Source organism: Rutilus rutilus (genome assembly GCF_951802725.1).
Source record: "Rutilus rutilus genome assembly, chromosome: 24".
Classification (NCBI taxonomy): Eukaryota; Metazoa; Chordata; class Actinopteri; order Cypriniformes; family Leuciscidae; genus Rutilus; species Rutilus rutilus.
The window spans coordinates 12,151,890-12,172,164 of NC_140228.1; the positions used below are offsets into that span (position 1 = coordinate 12,151,890).

The 20,275-nt window shown below is 39.3% G+C and overlaps 1 protein-coding gene across 1 annotated transcript in view; it reads right to left on the bottom strand.

Moving 5' to 3' along the window:
* Positions 1 to 20,275, bottom strand: part of pola1 (polymerase (DNA directed), alpha 1) — a 55,629-nt gene that overhangs the window by 21,373 nt on the left and 13,981 nt on the right. Inside the window, exons 27-34 of the mRNA XM_084398926.1 lie at positions 17,004 to 17,036; positions 16,807 to 16,899; positions 16,436 to 16,641; positions 16,171 to 16,303; positions 12,935 to 13,066; positions 12,680 to 12,854; positions 10,895 to 11,076; positions 6,055 to 6,186 (exon numbers count right to left, since the gene is read on the bottom strand). Of these exons, the coding sequence (XP_084255052.1) occupies positions 6,055 to 6,186; positions 10,895 to 11,076; positions 12,680 to 12,854; positions 12,935 to 13,066; positions 16,171 to 16,303; positions 16,436 to 16,641; positions 16,807 to 16,899; positions 17,004 to 17,036 (1,086 nt within the window). The remainder of the gene's footprint in view (positions 1 to 6,054; positions 6,187 to 10,894; positions 11,077 to 12,679; positions 12,855 to 12,934; positions 13,067 to 16,170; positions 16,304 to 16,435; positions 16,642 to 16,806; positions 16,900 to 17,003; positions 17,037 to 20,275) is intronic.

The following is a 20,275-nucleotide window of genomic DNA, read 5'->3' on the forward strand; positions in this document are numbered from 1 at the left end:
CAGACACAGCCTGAGCCTGCCGCAGATAACACGTCAGCGAGCCCAACTGAGCCGTACCACGCCCCAGAGCCTGAGCCCAACAACGCATCTGACCAGGTGTGCGAGTCGGCAACAACGTCCATACCCGAGGAGGTGCTTGTGGAGTTCGAGGGCATGGAGGGAAGCCCTACCCACAACCCCGCCGCTGTAGAGGAGTAGTGCTTGGCCTCTGGACATTCTTTAGAGGAAATTGAGGAGGATATAACCCTGGATCTCCCATTTTCAATGGTCCCGCCCAGCTTCAAGTCTCTTGCGTCTCCTGTCTTTCCAGAGTTCCTCCCCAGCCTCCCTCTCCTACCTCATCTACCGAAGCCAGCCAGTTCTTTAGCCCTGCCACCGCTGGTTTCTCTCTGGCCCTCGGCTGATCCTCAGTCTGTTCCATCTGGTGGTGTGGACCCACCTGGGGCCTTCCAGGTCCTCCGAACTGTCGGTTTCGCCTTGGCTCCATGATCCCTCGTCTCCACCGTGGTCTGTCATCCCACCAGCTCAGCTGGGCTCCCTCATCCCTCTGTCTTCGCCCTGGTCAGTCGTCAACCTGGTTCTGCTCAGCCGTCGTCCTCGGTCGCTCCAGCTTCACGGCAGTCTTATGGGTCCTCACCTCTGCCTCGGTCCCAAGAGCCACCAGCTCCACCAAAGCCCTCTAGACCTGCGGTGTCACCCTGGATCCGTGTCTCCTCAGCTCTGTCTGGGTCACCACCACGATCGGGGATGCGCTGATCCGATACTCAGTATCGGTATCGGCTCCGATACTGCCATTCTTTGCCGGATACCAAGACCCATTCAAATCCGAAATTGTGCGTATACTATTATGTGTATAAGCCTCACAAAAGACACAAAAGGTTTAAAAATTAAATTTGTCAGCGATACACAAACAACATGGCAAATGAAGAAGACCGCGGCAGCACAAGCACACCCTCCAAAAACATTTACAAACCAAATCAGCAGGGCGGCCAACTCTCCCAAATTCACCTTGAGACTCACGCAATTGTCACTTTTTACACGCTCTCACGCCACACATCCATTTTCTCATGCAGAGAAAAATCGCGAAGCAAAGAGGACACTGACAGGACACCGCCAGACAAGACAGAGAAGGTTACTATTGATACTATTGAAACTAATTCTCAGCTCTCAGATTAACACCGTTTATCTGTAATAATAAACAAACACCGTTTTGTCGCTTGTAAATGTGACAGATCGCTGACAGATCTCAGTTCAAGCGGCACGTGAACCGATCATCTGTTATTCTTTACTACTAGTTAATAGTAAATAAACACGAATGATCAATAGCTAATTTGAAAGATACAGTTCAACTTACTGAAATGTAATAAAATCGATCGATCAGTGTTTTTCAACCGCGGAAAGAGGTTCATAAAACAGCTGGAGAACAATGTCACGTAACATTACATTTACCTCAGGAAAGCCAATTATGACCATAGCACGTTAGTTGGACTTAAAAAAAATTGCTATAGAGGAGTATTTTGCTAAATATGATAACTATATTACATATTTATTATATTTTTACCTATATATACACATCATTAAAATATAATAATATAATAATGGGATAATAAAAAAATAAATACAAAAAAAAGTTAAATCTTGCTTTGAACAATTTCTTTGTCATCTGCAGATTGATTTTAAGTAGGGGGAAAAAAAATCTATTTAAATCGGAAATCGGATTTTTTGTGGACAGTTTGTTCCCTTGATTGATTATTTCGTTCACCTGTTGCCCAATTAATTCGCTCTTTTGTTCCTCTGTGTATTTAAGTCCTGTCTTCCTGCAGTTCTTTGCTCTGTGTTGTCAGTGTTAAGCAAGTGTGCTGCACAAGCAATGCACAGAAATGGGATGCAATATAGGTCATAAACCCCGCGGTCTCCATGTAATATAATGGAATGTGAGCCAAACTAAATCAAATTACACTTCAAATAAATTTACATCAAGGATACATCAAGGTTTTTTTTGGGTTTTTTTACACACGGGAAGCGCAAACGGTTGTCTTGTTAACGAACAATACCTGCTTGTAAAAGCGAATAAACATATCTTGTATCCTGAGGCTAAATCACTAAATATTGGGAATGCAACAGTGCGTATTATTTCACTAGAGCTTCACCTTCACTGGAGCTTTAATCAAGAGAGGGAAGAGTTCAGAAGTGAGTAGGAGGAGGGCAGCAGTATGCAAACTGAACAGTAGCTACTGTTAGTGGAGTTATTTAATAAAGTAGTTTAAATGATATACACCTTGTAATCGTATTATTATTTTACTCAAGCCCGCTGGAGACTAAGACGCCACCACTGCTCAGCCTTTCATTTTCGCCTGTCATGGCGTGAGCGCACGTCTATTCCATCATTCAAATTTGTGATTATCAGCTGGTTCCGAACAGTGGCCAATTTGGAGTTAAAAATAACTGCTGCACTGTTCTTTGTTCCATCGTTCAGTCAACATTTAGAATATTGATTTTTGAAATTTATGAATCGATTTGAATCGTTAGAAGATAGAATTGCAATTCATAAATGAATCGATTTTCATCACGAATTTGGGAAGATGGTTGCCAAATGCAATCGAATCTGAAAAATCACCATTTCTGTGCTTTACTCTGAAACATGCAGCGTGACAGACTATATATAATTATATGAATAATATATAAATTACATCATAACCGTTGCAATCTGATGATCGCACCAAGCCATATTCTCACAACCATGCATTTTAAAAATTTATAAAAAAAAAAAAAAAAAAAAGTTACCTGGCAACTGGTTAGAAATCATTTCAATACCTATTTTAACTCATATGAAATAAATGTATTAGAAAACCTAACATTTTGCAGTTTATTTCGTAATTGTTTGAGGCCATTTTGCAATTTCAATCATCATACAGTAACAAAAAAAAATGTTCTCTGATTAACGCAATTCACATGGGTCATACTTTTCAGGTAAAAAAAAAAAAAATTTATAATAATAATAATCACATCCCTGCCAGTGGCAATTTTATTTTAGTCAAATAATACAATTTTTAAAATAAGAAATATTGCTATTATATTAAATATTAATGATAAAAATTATTATTATTACTAGCCAAATTGTGCAACCCTACAAAAGAGGTTTTTTTTTAGCTTTTTATCATAAATAAATAAATAGTTCCCCCAAATTATACAGCACTACTGGTCCAAGTTAAGGCAAATTCGTGCCTTCAGGATTTTTTTCAGGTTAAGTGTGAACATCTTAAGTACTTAATCCAGACAATTTAAGTTTGTACCTTAAACTATGTTAGATAAGTTACACACCAAAGTTTTATAAATAAAAAAGGCACTGCTAAATGAAGGAATTTTGCCATCCAAACACCCAGAAACCCACCAGCTCCACTGAAACGCACACAACCACTCTCTGATGCCCTTAATCCAGAACCGCCCCTTTTAGGCAAAAAAAGAAGCTGCTGCGATTACAGGCGGCTTGGAGCAAAAAAGCGCCCAAGACAACAGCCTCTCACAGGCTTTGTGCCTCAGTAATCAACAGCTGTACATTCACACAGTGGCTGCGGAGCCCAAGAGCGACTGAATGGACGCAAATGCGTCCACTTTGTACATCTCTGCTTTAATCAAGCCTTTTCTATTCAGCAATCTGACCTTTTGTTCAAAACAGGATTATCACTTCTTTTTTTCTTTTTCTTTTTTTCCACTCACCCCCCCACCCAACAACCACCACCATCATCATCATCATCATCACACCCCCAAGCCAGTCACCAAGGGGCGAAGCACATGATGAACATAATAGCAATAATTTGTTAAACGCCATGGCAACCCACATTAGAATGGGGTAAATACGGGGGGTGCCACTTTGTGCCACACTCTCATTTTGCAGAAGACGCCAGGAGTCAGAACGGATGACAAGGAGAGAAGTGGGGGTGTGGGGGGTGCGAAGAAAGGGGGAAGGGAGGGAGACAAGAGCAAAGCATATTTGCTTTGTCTCTAAAGGGTGGTTTTATTGGTAATGGTGGTGGGCTGAAGGTGAGGGTGGCAGTGATTTCTTTCATGATTAATGCCTCGCTGGTGTTCTGTAGGAAACTCAACAAACACCGCTGACTTCCAATCTGTAACCATGTAAGCCGCGAGTCCTCCCTCATGCAGGCAGGCTTTCTCTCTCTATCTCTGCGAACAAACAACTCTATTTGAGCTCTCCCCTCAGCTGAAAGGAATCCTTAATTACACAATATCAGCCTCTTCATTGCTCCTAGTGTGGGAGGGGACGGCTGAGCTGTGTCCACTGAAGCCGGGCCTGGGCAAGGAGGGGGGCGCATTCACTACCAGCAGCTGTTTCACACATACTGACAAAAGAGCCTACAGGCACCGTCCCAACGAGGGAGGTGGCTACATTCAGGCCGCTAATTGATTTTTCTGCACGGCCCTGTGGGAGAATATACCCCCACAACTTTCAAGTCGGATTCGTAAGTTTCCGGCATTCCAGAACTTCCCTGAGTTCCAGAACCTGGCATGCTCGTCCAGATTGGATGCGTTGTGCAGTGATTATGGCTGTCAATCAAAACCCTCAGCTGGGAAATTAGATACACAGATGTATGCGTGCTCTTAACGTAGGTCCAATATCTGCACACTTGCCACATCGCCAGGGCCTGTATTTCTGCCATGCCGCGAAGACACTGAGAGTGCATACAAAATTAAACCCATTTGTGAAGCAACGGGAGGGGGCAGTTGCTGTTTTGGAGCAACGCTCAGGAGCGAAAAAAAACGCTTCAATAAAAGACAAACAGCATGAGGAAGGTGAGCTCAAATTAACCCCTGTAAGATGCTCATGGAGAGCCCAGGTGGTCAAATGTGAATGTAGCACATATTACTGCCATCAGAACATTTCAGATCAACTCAAATAAGTACTCAACTACTATAATTAAGGTAGAAAATGAAACCTCTCAGACAAGGAACTTGATAATGCGTACCTGTGATGTTACTGTTTAAAACATGTTTTACAAGGGAGACACACTGGACAAATGAACACAGAGCTACTGCAAAAGCATATGCAAACAACTTTTGTTTGACTCTAGACACGTTAACATAGACGTTAGACCAATCGAAGATGACTCCAAGTCATCAAGCTATTCGCCTGTCAAAAAAAATTAACTAGTTGCTGCATGGCTTTGGAAAAGTTGGTATATTTGAACAAAAATTGAGAAACACTAATATAATAGATATAATCATAGATTATTGTTGTAAATTAAACACTGTAATTATGCAAAGTTGCCACTAGACTGTACTGTAATCTATTTGTTTTTTGTCATTATACATGTATGCACATCTATACATATATTCTTTTGTTTGTTCTGACCTTTATTTATTTATTTTTATTTAGTTGTGAATAATTCAGGTTCTTTAAATATTATTAATTTATTGTGAAATTTCTAGAAAGTCAGCTGGACTGAGTATATTTATTTTTCCTTTAATTTTGTAATGCATTTTTGAAGAAAAATATTAAATATGCTGGTAATTATTTATTCTATTTATAGATTAATATCAAAATACAATTAATATTAATAATAATAGTAATAATAATAATAATAATAATTATTATTATTATTATTATTATTAACATTATCCACATAAATAATTTGTATTTTTTATGATGTAGTCTAGTATTAACGTAGATAATTAGAAAACATAGAAAAATTATCCTGAATATCATAATTGGTCATTAAAAATATTAATATTATTACTTGTTAATATTAATAAGGAATGCTATTAATAATATGATTCATGTTAATTATATATATATATATATATATATATATATATATATATATATATATATATATATATTTTTTTTTTTTTTTACTTGCTTCATAGATTAGTGATAATGTAATTATTACTGTTAAAATGCATTAAAAATATTATTCCTGGTGCAAAATGGTCTTTAAAAGTTACACACCTCATTATGCAACACCGTATTCACAAAACCTGCAGTGGCCAATCTGGAACACATGGATTGCATTACAAGAAGCATTTACTAATACTCACACTGTAGTATTTCCTGATGTGTCGGCGAATGTCCAATTGCAGTTTGTTGCTAATACGGATGGGATATTCCATCGGGCTGCCCCCACAGGGGATATGGCAGCAATTCTTGAGGCTGGGCTGCAAGGTGCTCCCCTGGAAACAAACAAATTCACTTTTAACACAGCACTTGATCACGATACACAAGCCCACATACACACAACACACAAAAAAAAAAAAAAAAAAAACATAATCAGGGCATTTATCCTGTTGACTGGCATTGCCCAAAGAAGCTTTTAAAGGCTATTAGACCTGACCTATTAGACATTCAAACATACTAAAAGTATAATGTCGGTGCCCCCACACCAAGCCTCTAGGGTATCCAGATAGAAAAAGAAACAAGCAGGAGCAAAAATGGCACTGCATTAAGCGTTCAGCTGTGTATCAGGGTGACAGCAAGTAACAAATGCCATACTGCGCAATGATTTGCAAGCTTTGCCTGCTTTTCTACATCTAAAAGGCCCCAGACCTCCCATTGAGTAACAGTGGCAACAATTGTAGTTAAACAGTGGATAAAAACTATTGTAGCCTGATATTTCTTCAATCTAACCTCACATGGGCACTAGCAGAGCTGTTTATGGCGCTCATTATGCCTCAAATAAGCTGAAGGACCGAGTGTGTGTGTGCGCGGCTAATGCATCAGCACACTTGCTCGAGCTCACTGTCTCACACAAACAAATTACTCTTTATTTTATGGCACGGTGGTGGTGAAGCGGTAGTCGCTGCGAGCCATTAGCGTTTTTATGATCTTTGCATCTTTCACTGAGCGCCACTTTAAGGGAGAACTGTGCGTCTATGCAAATACCGTCTCTAGTATCATCTGTTTGCATTCCTGTTGTCCTCCTCCCTCTCTCCACGGCTGGCTTTGATAAGAGAACGATCTGCAGTGTCTATGAGTCAAGGCTGTTCCTTCAAGTCTTCCTTTCATCAGCCCCCTCCCTTTAACCAGAGCTCTACTATAACCCTGTACTCCTAATTATTAGATACTTTATCAGATGAATATGGGAGTATATGTAACAAGCCCATTTATTCATCAACATAACATACACTGGGTTCCACATGCATGAAAGTGTATACTGGATGTGGATCTGTAAAAACTACAATATAGCTTAGTCAGGTTAGACGCCACATCGAATTTGTAAATAAGGCTGTTATGGGATTAGGGCTGCGTGCTATACCGGTACTGGAAAAATATTTATCTATATCATATTTCAAACGGTACAATATCATGACAATGCTCATTTCGGTACTTGATACGCTGTTGTTTCCGAAGTTCACTGCTATGTGGTAGTGTGTCACCCAAACTGATGCGAAACCAGCAAATGTGATAAAAGGGACAAGATTATCTAAACGATAATTTTGCTGATGATATATAAAATTCCAGAATAACGTTAATATCAATATAATGTTAATGCTTCTTGTATACATTTGTGTAAGCACTCCATGAAGAGCAGAGTTTGCAGCGTTGAGCATTGTAGCCAATCACAGACGTAACTATTGAGCATGTGAACATATTGGCCAATCAGAAGTGTTTAAGTTAGTCAGAAGCCACTCATCACCGCTGAAAATGCATTTTTGTTTCACAAGCTTAGAGTTCAGCACATCCACAAATCACTATAAAATAAAAATCACAATTTAAATAAGAGATTCATTGTGCAGTGTTGTCAGCTTCATTGATTATAACAGGAGTTTTCGCTGCTGAGCTTCAGTGATTGTACTGGGAGCCCTCTTTGCTCACGTTTTGTAAACAATAAGCATGTGTCATGCTGCTTACAGCTCATTGCAAAGTTTCTGAATTGATAACCTTATCTAAATGTGGGATTGAATCCGAAACTGCAATGACTGACAGTGATAACCAACCATAGCAGCAGATGGGACAAAAATCTGTTACTGTCAATATAGATCTGTGCATAAAGTCTTGAAATGTAAATGCAAATTAATAGATCTGCCACTTGTTCTATGTAATGTAATGTATGTAGGAAGATCGCACTTTTTGTATAATTCAATAATAGTTCTATAACAACAAATACCATTTTAATTGTATCACCTTGTGGCAGTCATGGCCTAATGGTTAGAGTCAGACTGGTAACTGGAAGGTTGCGGGTATGATCCTCAATACCGGCAGGAAATGACTGAGATGCCCTTGAGCAAGGCACCTAACCCCAAATCGCTACATAAAAAAAGGCTGCCCACTGCTCTGGGTGTGTGTGTCCACGGATTGCAGTGTGTGTGCGCGTTCACTACTCCTAATGTGTGTGCACTAACTTGGATGGGTTAAATGCAGAGGACAAATTCTGAGTATGGGATACCATACTTGGCCTTCATATGTCATACGAATCACTTCAAGTTTACAGAGTATGGAGCACTGAGAAGGGCTATTTATGTTGTTCATATATTTATGCTTGAAAACAAGCAACACATTTGTTACTGCAGAGTGTCATGCAGTGTTCTTAATAAAATTACTTTTAATTCAGTTATCTTTTAAGGCTGGTTATCACTTACGGCATCAATTTAGCATCGGTACCGAGGTATTAGATTCTGGTATCGTACTGAAGTCAAAATTGTGGTATCAAGCAAACCCTAGATTAGGGTTGGGTATCGTGTTTTTTTTTTTCCGATACCGGTGCCAAATGGATACTTTTAAAACGGTACCGGTGCCTAAACGGTGCCTGAACCGATACTTAAAAAAAAATTAAAAAATTAAAAAATTAAGAGCCTCAAACCGATGGTGAATGACATTTAAAGAATGGCTTTTTTAATGGAAAAAAATTAAATATAACATTCTTAAAGTCAAACAATATATTACAAATTTAAAGTATCCTTAAATATATTTAAATAAGTAGCCTAAATGGAAAACAACAAATTTACATAAATTCACAATAAAACCTAAGCCACCTAACCAACTACAATAACACTAAAAAAAAAGTTACAGTAGGCTACTAATAACAGCTAAGTAGTTGCTACAAACCAGCTTTAAATTTCAGCAATTCTTGCCTTCTCTGGCAAAATACGACACCTCTCCTGACTTATTGCATGTCCTGCACAAGGTGAGCGTTATTTTTGAACGCATCACCTTAAATGGCGTGACGCAAAACCCCTCATGGAAGAAGAACGCCATCATGTTTACAACTGTGACAACGAGCGCTCATCAGGATTAGATGTACGCCGGTCTGTTGTAGGGACATTGACTTTTCACACTAAACATGTCGCAGAACAAAACCAACTTTAAATGATTGCCTGCTTGTGTATTTTACAAACTATAAATGTATTGTTTTGTTAGTGTACTTATGTGTATTTAAAATTAGGTCTGAAACCTAAAATAAACTTTATGTGGTTGAAAACACTGAATAGTTGTGATATATGACAGCGCTGAGCACGTCTCCCTCTGGCTCAGCGCCAACTAACGCGGGAGAATTTAGATTTGAACGCAGATTTGAATTTAGATTTGAATGTAGAAGTTGATGATCACGCGATCTGAACGTTCTTATCAGTGTGATCGATCGTACACGTCGAATGGTTAACTAGCGATCACATGTGGTGATGATGCTTCTTACGTCCGTTTCAGAAAACCAGATGGCAAATTTCAACCGACAGCTGACGAGCTGAGGCATTTAAGTGGCACCGAAATGAGGCACCGGAATCTGCGTTTTGATTCGGTCCAGTTACTTGGGTACGGTTCCATATCGGTGCCTGGTTTCGGTACCCAACCCTACCCTAGATGGGATGCATTTATATTCTGTTCAATGGGCTTAATGTTTCCTGCACTTCTATTCTGGAGTGTCGCCATGTTGCAGATGAATCTGCAGCACTATGGCAAAATATTTGTAAGCTAGCATACAGTGCTGCCAAATTTGCAAACAAAGCACTTAGTTGTGGTTCTTTGATTCACCAGTCAGTTGAACTGATTTATTATACATTGGTCTAAATCAGTCTGACAACTCAAATTCTCAAGGAATCAGCAAAGACAACCAATGTGCTCACTGAACAATCCAATGAAGAGAGCAGAGAAATGTTAAAATACTGTAATATGAAACACAAAAAAACATTAACTATTAAAAAAAACTCATTAACAACGTTAATTAAATTATTAATTGTAACTGAAGTCAAACATACAGACTGATCAATAAATATATCGATCAGTCTGTACCATATTCATAGACTTGTTTTCATGCCACGTTAATTTAAATATGGCTTCCACCCTGATAAAAGTCTATTAGCGCTTGTAAAGCATGTATAAGTTACAGTGCACATAAATGTCAAAATTTTTCCCAGAATTCCAAGCCTTCCCTGGCCTGCAGAGTGCAAAATCTCCAAACAACTAGGAGGACAGAGATCAGCCCAGTGAAGAGGTCAATGTCACTTTTTATGAGTCTTGGACAAGAGAAAGCTGTGCATTAGCGTGTGTGTGCGGACCCTTAATTAGTGGCAGATTACACATGCTCCTCTAGCCCCCGCTGACCTCGGCCTGGAGTATGACGGACATCCTGTGTACTGAAGAGCTCCAGGAATACACCCTGACAAAACCGCTCTCTCCCCCCCACACACACAGCTCTGCCAAGCCTCTATAAATAAAAGTGTGTGGCTCTGAAATTAATAGGCCGGTAAAAGCCAGAAGCAGAGGAAGTAATCACCTGCACCGCTCAAATTTATTGTTACCTGTCATTACACAATATTTAACAGGAAGTTGAGGTAGAACGCAATTGAATGGTGAGAAATGCATGAATCGAGAAGGACTGGTAGGCATTTTGTTGACTGATAAGGTCAGATTTGTTAATGGATGTGAATATGAGAGCTGATAACTCACCGTCCCCTCAAACACATTGTCGTAGATGTTTTCGGTACCACAGTCAGGGCAAGTGAAAGTAAACCTCTCGCAATCACGGTATCGCTCTTCGTCAGTGAGCTGGGCCGGAGCACCAAGAAAACTGTCCCCTTCTTCCTCACGTTGCTGCTGCTGTTGGGCTCGGAAGTGACTTGGGTCGAGTCCTGGAAAAGCACGTACATTTTTTTTTTAAGTTTGTGCCGTGAACACCCTTTTAAAAGGCACTCAAACTAAAAGTTTCATATTTAGCATTAAACAGCAAAGAAAATGAACCAACTATGTAAATATAAATAAAAAAAGTCAGCAATGCAAGTTGGGAACATTCTGGCACTTCCTGTGTTGGTGATAATGCCGTGCAGACTCAGACTTCCCCACGGTTGTATTTATGGACAGTGGAAAGACAGTGATGGAAAGAGAGGTATAAGGAAAGGCTGAAAGAGGAGAGAGGGACAGGAAGAAAGAGAAGATGGCACGGCTGCAGAAGGCAAGAGGAGAGAGACTAGCAAACGATAAGAATAAACTGGAAACATAATAAGGGGAAAAAGGAGGGGTAGAGAAAGCACAGCTATCCGATTTTTCCCAGGCAGCTGAGATCATCAAATCATTAAGAGACAGCAGCTGAATCTCCATTTAATCCCCCCAGGTGACACCGAACACTACTAGAGCATGGAAAAACAGTCTACGTCCCCCTGGGTAATTTGGCTAAGTGAATAAATGAGCACATAAGTAAGTGTTGACTATGAGACTTCAGGGATTAGCCGGCGTCTCTGAGGATCCAAGCCCGCTGACGCCCGAGTGCTGCTGCCATCTACAGGCAAACATGCAGCATGTCACACACCGGCAGCCAAGGGAACAGGGTGGTGCGTGAACTGTAGTTAGGAACGGACACAGAACGTAGTGTGTATTTCGAGGCAATTTTGAGACTACATGAGAAGCAAATTCTGGGAGCAAATGTGACATAAATGTGTTGCTAATTATTAAGTAATTAAGGAAACCCACTATTTGGTTCTAGTAACATGGTGGATAGACTGAATTAATGCCTGAGTTTTGGACCCAACTGCAGGATACCAAACAACCAGGGTCTGTTGTCATGGAGACAGAGTGGCAGGGTTCATGCACTTTTTAAAGAAACTGAATTTCCATCTGGGGGGGAAATGAATTCTCAGCTGCTAGGCAAAAGAAAACAACAATATATTACATATATATATATATATATATATATATATATATATATATATATATATATATATATATATATATATATATATACATATATATATATATGTATATATATATATATATATATATATATATATATATATATGTGTGTGTGTATGTATGTATGTATATGTATATGTATATGTATATGTATGTATGTATGTATGTATGTATGTATGTATGTATGTATATATATTAGGGATGGGAATCGATTAAAAAAAAATTAACTAATTAATTGCACAATTTGCTGTAATTAATTGCAATTAATTGCATTTCCCCCAAAATTCAAAGTGAATTTTCTTTTTATTAAAATATATTTTTAACTAGCATTAAGTTAACAAATTAAGGTGTCCAGATGTAATTTCTATTAAATAAAAGAAATAATAATTCATATAAATAAATTACATTTAAAAATGTATTAAAATAAAATAAAATAAATTAAAAAATACAATAAAATAAATCAATGGAGTGCATGCTACTTAGGAATTGGTCCTAATTCAAATGTCCTTTTGGGCTAAATATAATGAATGCTAGTCCCGAAAGTCTCACCTAGCCAAGTAGCAATCAGCACTGAATCAATGCCTTCGATAGGCTCACAGATTCGGCCCACCACAGGGTGCACCTGCTGGGACAGGTAGTACTGTGTGTCCAGGCTGAGTCCCGGCTGTTTCTGAAGCTGTTCCAGGGCATACGCCCTCTGACTGGCTGCCAGGTTTGAACCGTCCTAATAGGCAGCGGTAGAAGGTTAGTGTGGGTTTACTGCCAATTTATGGAGTCAGAGATACAAATACACTGGATTCTCACCTGACAGATGACATAAGAAACAGTATCACCCGCTTTAACCTTCTTCCCACCCTGAGAGTTGATCCAGAGGGCAACATGGACGTGGGGGAGACTCTTCTTGTCAGGGTAGTCCTGAGGTTCCTTTGTAAGGGACTGAAACGAAAAACAACTTATTCCCCTGAACACACTACATGAGACTACCAGTCAAAAGTTTAAACACCCATGAAATTATATTCTCATGATCTCATGAAACAACAACAACAACAAAAAAAACAGTTATTTAAAGCTGTTTTGTACAATTCTTTTAATAGTCTGAAATTAGCATTAAATTAGAGTACTCGATTTAAAAAAAAAAACCTTGATTGCAATTTACCCATTGTCGGGTAACTGGCAAAATACTGGAAGTAGTGCATTTCAGACAGGAAAATACATGAACCGCATTATTAGACCATTTTCTAACGGTGCGTGTCCTATGGAAGTCGAGCTTCATGCTCGCGCAGTGCATTGTGGGACTGACAGCGGACCGGAGAAAGCGTTGAGAGCGTCAAAAGGTTGGGCAGTTCTTCAGTTCTCGACTTTATGCAAAAATCAAGCGAAAAAACGCGGTCGGCAGCCAATTGCTGTGAGGTTCGGGATGTGATGTCTGTCTTGAGAGTTTAAAAATATGCAATTTGTGCCGGAGTTTATGCTGAATTTAGTGCGTAAATCATTTTGTTTACAAATTAGACGTTTTGCAGTTGTTATACTGTATATATGTTAAATATTTCATTTTGGATGTGTTCACTGTGATTATATTGGCTGGTTTTATAAAAGTTTATACAATTGAAAGGATATCTTTGCTTGGTGTATTTGGAAACAAAGCTTGTCTATTTCTAAATGTAATCGCGTGCATCTCTAATGATGTGTGTGTGTGTTGAAAAAAAACATTAAACACACTCGCAACAGACACACACCAAAGTGGAGGGGTTATAGCGTTGCCAGCGGCACTGAACTATATTCCCTAAGGGTTTAATATATATATGCGCTTTAATTATTTACATGCATGTAGGTTATGTGCATCTTAGAGCGGCTCCGTTCACAGTAAATGCTGCTCCACATGAACGGTTATCATTCACATGCATGGAGCGCGTCTCAAACTCATATGCTGTGAGTTTGGTTGGCTTATAACTTTCATCTGGGAACGCAATGTGCACCATTACATCAGATTCGTAAGGTAAATCATTGATAAACCTATGCCAACACAGGAGAATACATAAATGTGTTTCTAAATATGCAAACTGTTCATCATGATTTCAAAATAAAAGTTTAAATCCACGCTTAGAGTTTGCATGTTTTGAAATTACAGCGGCTGTAGCATTTCTATCATAAAGAAGTGGCCAAATATTAAACACTAAGTAAACATTTGAATAAAATATTTTTTTGCCCAATATTAAAAAAAGATTTAATCTGCTGTAAAGTGTAACAACACCAGGCCGTAGGCATCCTCGGCAGGCATTTGTTATAATACACTAATAGTGCACATAAGATGATTGTTTATTATGTATATTTATTTGTATTATTATTATTTTTATAAAACCATGATTACTTGCTTTTGATACTTAATTTGAACCAAATATTATTGCCTCATTGGTATTATATATACGTATTTTAAGTCATTTTAAAGGCTTAGGTCTTTGCTTAGGTCTGTTTGTATTACCATTAAATATCCGATTAATCGACAAAATAATCAATTGATTACTCAGGGGTGCAAACACATGTATTGTCAAAAAAGAGAGAGGTAATCGAAGCCCTCGTCCCGCGGCAAATATCCAGATACTACATTGCCACCATCCCCAACCCACCCCTATAGGCACATAGAGTCAAATGAAATTTAGAAAAACTAATTTGCACTTCTTCTTCTTGCTTTACTGCTACTTCCTGAAAACAATTTCACCTGATGATTTGAATAGCTCTTTTTGTAAAGAATTAATAATTCTAGGATGATTGGGGTAATTGTGTAGGGTAGGCCTAGTGCATCTGCATAGAAACTAATAAACAAAATACAAATATAAATACAATAAAACACAAATACACGAGAAATAAAGCAGTGCTTTATGTTTTTCAGGTAAATTAACTGTATTAAGTATTAATACAGTTTATCTTTTGACAAAACGTGATTTTTCTCTTTCTCTTTTGTTGTTTGATTAACTTTGGTGACACAAACAGCTGCAGGTATATTGGGTGCTGTCCCTTTAAGACGAATGCACGTATCTAATACCGGTAATGACACGCATCCGTTTTATTTTGACTGCGTTTACGGGGAAACTCGTTGAGACGGACACTGGCTTATGTTTTCGTGCACATGTCTGTTCAAACACAAATAGATAAGAAAGAAAAGGGAATTCGGTGTTCACGAACTTCACGTGCTGTCTGCGACTGCGTGGCTCTGTGCGCCGACAGACCATCTACATTTGGATGTTCAACATAATATATATAGCCTGATACAGCAAAGACAACGTCGGCAGTATTGACGGCAAAATAGGCTACAGAATATTTCGTTCTGTAGGCCTATTGTCAGGGGCAATATTTGAAAATCGATAATTAGGCCTATTTTTTAAATTACAATTATATATGCATTTGTCAAAACCGAGAGACTTTCAAGCATCAAAATGTAATTTATTAATATATATTTGCGCCTTATATTTTGTCTGAAAACTTCCAACACTCTTGCGTGTTGCGTGAAAAATAGGCGTCGGTTGCGGTTCTATTTCTAGCACGCGGTTTCGGCGCGGCTCGAGAAGTGTCTGTGTCACGCAGGCATTGTGCTCTAACACAAGCTCTAACCAGTTAACATGAGAGCCGACATAAAAACGGACACTCCACGCCACGCAGAGAGAAATGTGATGCAGTGGCAGATCCAGAGTGAGACAGAAACACTAGTGGTTCACGCTTGCGCAAATACTGCTGGTTTGGCGCGCAGTGTTCTGATTCGCTTATTTACTTGTTGGTGGACGCAATCCAGAATTACTGTTGGTTAAATTATAATCAGACCCTCTCAAACCCCCCCCCCCCCCCCCCCCCCCCCCCCCCCCTTAAAAAAAAACTCTTCTGATCTGCACGATTCACACAAGTCACCCAAACTGACGTGAAAAAAGCGGGAGGCGCCGAAAAGCGCGCTGTTTGCACCCCTGATTACTAAAATAATTGTTAATGACAGCCCTAGTTTGAACTCTCCTCATTGTAAATTAGTTTTTATTGTTTCTAATTCAGTCCTTTACCTTGTGTATCTCGAACATGTTGAGTGGGATATTGCTATTGGCCACCTTCTCTCCAACCTCAATCAGATGTTTCTGAATGTTCTCAACAATGGTGTCACGGTTCTGGTCTGACAGAATCTGACCAATCACATAACTAGATGAAAGGGAAAAAGATCATGTAAAACCACAACCATATTACAAAAGAATATACAGTGGGCTAAGAATACTACTACATTACAGTCTTTATAAAGGACTGATAGGGCTAATGAAAGTTAAGTGCACTGACTTGCCACACTCCTTGGCCAGGTCACACCAGTCTCTGCGCACAATGTCCAGGCCTTTGAGCTCTTGTTTGGTGGTGTATTTGCCATCTCCCTGCGGCTCAACCAGCAGTGCTGCGTATTTCTTCTTCTTCAGCAGCAGAAGAGACTTAAACACGCCATCGATGTCAATCTCCAAGAGTTTATAGAGTTTATTCACCTCGCTTTTCACCTACAAAGACACATTTATTCGATTGGTGCTGGTTGCAGAACGGCTGGTTTAATTTTTTCCTGATTGTCAGTGATGTCTCAATCACTAGTGTCAGACTCATTCATGCTTTAAAGATCCGACAGCATCACGTGCAGAAACCCCCTGCCCACTCCTTCCTAAACTTACCTTGTTTCCCAATTTGAAGACCTCCTCCAGGTTGGTGCTGTTGGTGTTGATCATGATGGAGTCGGTATCCCCATATATGACCTCCAGATTCATCTAAGGGAGAATCGTAAACCGTCAAACCCACGCACGGCTTACAAATAACCAACGCGGCAAGTGCCGCTTAATTATTACTGTAACATACACTAATCATGACTCACCCTCTGCACCATTTCTTTGGTGTGCATCAAAATCTGTGGGAGACAAAAGACCGCATGTCACCTCAAGAAACACAATAAACACTAAACAAAGCAAGCAGAGAACAATATCAGTTTCAAATCAGTCATACTGGAAAGTCAAACAAACCCACTCACTTTGGTGTATATACATCTATCAACAAAATGTAGAAGAAATAGTATGAAAAAAAAAAAAAAAAAAAAAACGCACATGCATAAACTCCAATACACGAACATGAGGATTCGCACATGCAAAACACACAAAGAAATTAATTAGCAAATCTATTCAGTAATTCAACATTTATCAAAGGGGGAGAGAAAAAGCCTCTGTGATTTGCTTCTAAATGGAGGATAATTGGCTAAGAGGTCTATTAGCTGCACTGAAATGAGGCTCCAAACCCACACACCAGCAGAGTCATTATAAGGCCTAATAGTCTTAATCACCACTGGACTGCATGACAAGAGAGAGAGAGAAAGAGAGAGAGAGAGAGAGAAAGAGAGAGAGAGAGAGAGAGAGTTGTCCAGCTGCAAAGAGAGACCCATGTAAACCACAGCTGTCAGAGAAAAAATAGAGGCAGACAAAGGGAAAAATGAAAGACACAGAGGGAGTAGAGCGCAAGGAAAAAAGGAATACATGTTAAGTAAAAAAATAAATAAACAGAGGCTAAAGGGGGGAGGGGACATGGTTTAGTGGTTAGAGCCATGGTGCTCCATTGACTATTTACATGTAATTTTTAATAAAATCCATAATGAAGCTCAAATAGAGGTTTACAATTACTGAAACATTCCTGTAATTAAATTAACTACACTACCATTCAAACGTTTGGTGTCACTATGATTTTTATGTTTTTGACTTTTTTTTTTTTTTTTTTTTAAGTCTGTTGTATATATACACACAACATGTTGTATATATCTGTATATATATAAAAATTATTCGCAAAGCTGAATTTTCAGCAGCCATTATTCCAGTCTTCCGTGCAATCCTTCAAAATGCATTCAAAACTTTTATTATAATCAATGTTGAAAACAGCTGTGCAGTTTAATATTTATGTGGAAAGCTTGTACCTTTCCAATTGTATGTGTATATTCTAATTAAGGATTTAATATGACAAAAAAAAATTAAGAAATACAGGCATATACCTTGATGTCGTATTTGGAAATCTCAAAACCAGAATGTTGCTTATAAAACATTTATAATTAGAATATGACCAAATTCTGATTTCTAAATGAATATTCCTTTGCATGAAAACACCTTTAATTTTCACATTATTTCCTATCACCTCTTTACTTTCGAACTGATTCAAATCATAGAAAAGGACACAATAAAGGAGACAAACCTATCCTCCAAACCCACTGCAGACAGTGACAGGTAGACAGAGAGACTGTACATATCTGAAGTGTCATGATAACAGTGACTGTTTACTCAGGGTGTCCAGCCTTAAACATACACCCCACAGCCGCTGTGCCGGCATGCAGGGTGACCTCTATGGGAGAGGGACTCGGACAGGTGGGGGGGGTCGGTAGGGGAATAAGGGGCGCTAATCTGAGGCCTCAAAGAGACAGGGACACACTGCAGCCTGTCAACAGCAATCGAGCAAGACACCAGGATTCATGCCCCCCAGCACACACACACACACACACACACCCCCTAGCCAAACCCAAGCCCCCGGAGGGACAAGGACGAGGCTATTTCAGAACACGGGAAGCTCCACTCCTTGAAACTGGAGCAGGACTTAAGCATGCTTTATGAGGTGTAACATGCCTCCCAGAGGGAAGTAGGAGGTCAGGTCTGAGTAATAACAAAATAGCTGTCGGCATTAACCAACATAGCCAAGGTCACCCCAAAACACACAAACATGCACCTAATTAAGCAGGATTAAACATTAAACTCTAATATGGGGTTTGCTGTTAGTGTGTCTTCCGTTTTTCCATTCTCTAAACTGTAATAACTTTATTAAAACGATAATTTTGCAAGAAAATACAAGTACTTGCCCATGCAAAAGTTATTGCTAAGGTGTTTTGAAAAATTTTAAGGGTGTTTTGGGTTTGCCTTAGCACTAAGCTTAATACTTAATGCTAAGGGAAGGGGTTTTTCAAATCCCTAACCTCAAGTATGTGCAAGTAGCAATATTGAACCCCTAATAATGCACAATACAATACAAACTCTAGGTGGCATTACAGAGACTTCACAGAAGCTGAGGTGGCTCTAGTCAGACTTTGCTCCGCACCCGGCTCTCCAACGGTACCCTTAGAGCCCACACATGAATTGCTACACCATCTGTCTCTGTGTGTGTGTGTGTGTGTTTCTGACCTTAAGCAGGTGCGAGTTTACTTCACAGGGAGTCGTAAAGTTACAGCCACTTAGCAATGCAACTGTACACTGTACATAGTTTATTTAGCTCCACTGTTAACGCTGAAGCAGTCAGATATTAACGAAGTATAGTATAGTATATTTAGACCAGCAAAAAGGAAAGGAAAAGAGAAAAGAGGCTACAGTAATGAGTTAGATTATGTTTGCATAGGTTTCCATGGGCACTGTAATGTATGTCAGTGCATTAGGACAACAGAAACAGGTTGGGGGGGGGGGGGGGTGCACATGCAGCTGAAAGACAAGTCATTTGACTATGCTTCAGAAATAAGAGCGGGGACAGCTCATCTTAAAACACATGCCGACCAACACATCTGAAGGCACAGAGCCGACTGTTCGGTCCACGTCTTGGATTAATTACACTTAATTACATACTATATTAAAACAATATCTTTATTCAGCCAAAAATCGAATTCAGTCTTTATGCTGATTAAATAAATGTATAATTTCTTTGTTGTGCAGGAATGACTAAACACAAAGACCACACTATCTCATCTGTAAATGTTTTTGACATTCTGTACTTTTGTCCAGTGGGCCAACAGTGCCCCATTTAGCCTTTTCTCAGCTCCCTGTCTGACTGCGGGCAGAAGTGACAAAAGAGGACTGTAATTACAAAGCCCAGTGAATTAGCGGCTGTGTTGGAGCAAAAGCCGCCTGTTAGTAAGACGGAAAAGGGGACCATACCCTCTCTGTCACATGCCTGGGGACACATCTGGAGCGTGACATGATAAAGAGTCAGCAGAGGGTCATTATGGAGCCTACCATCAGATCACTAATGCCAAATTTTTCTTTGATGCATCAGTAAATACTCAATTTTTTCACTTAGTTGCTTCTTAAACATCATTATTGAACTGCATTTTCTCTCCATTTAAATGCCCGATAATGTAAC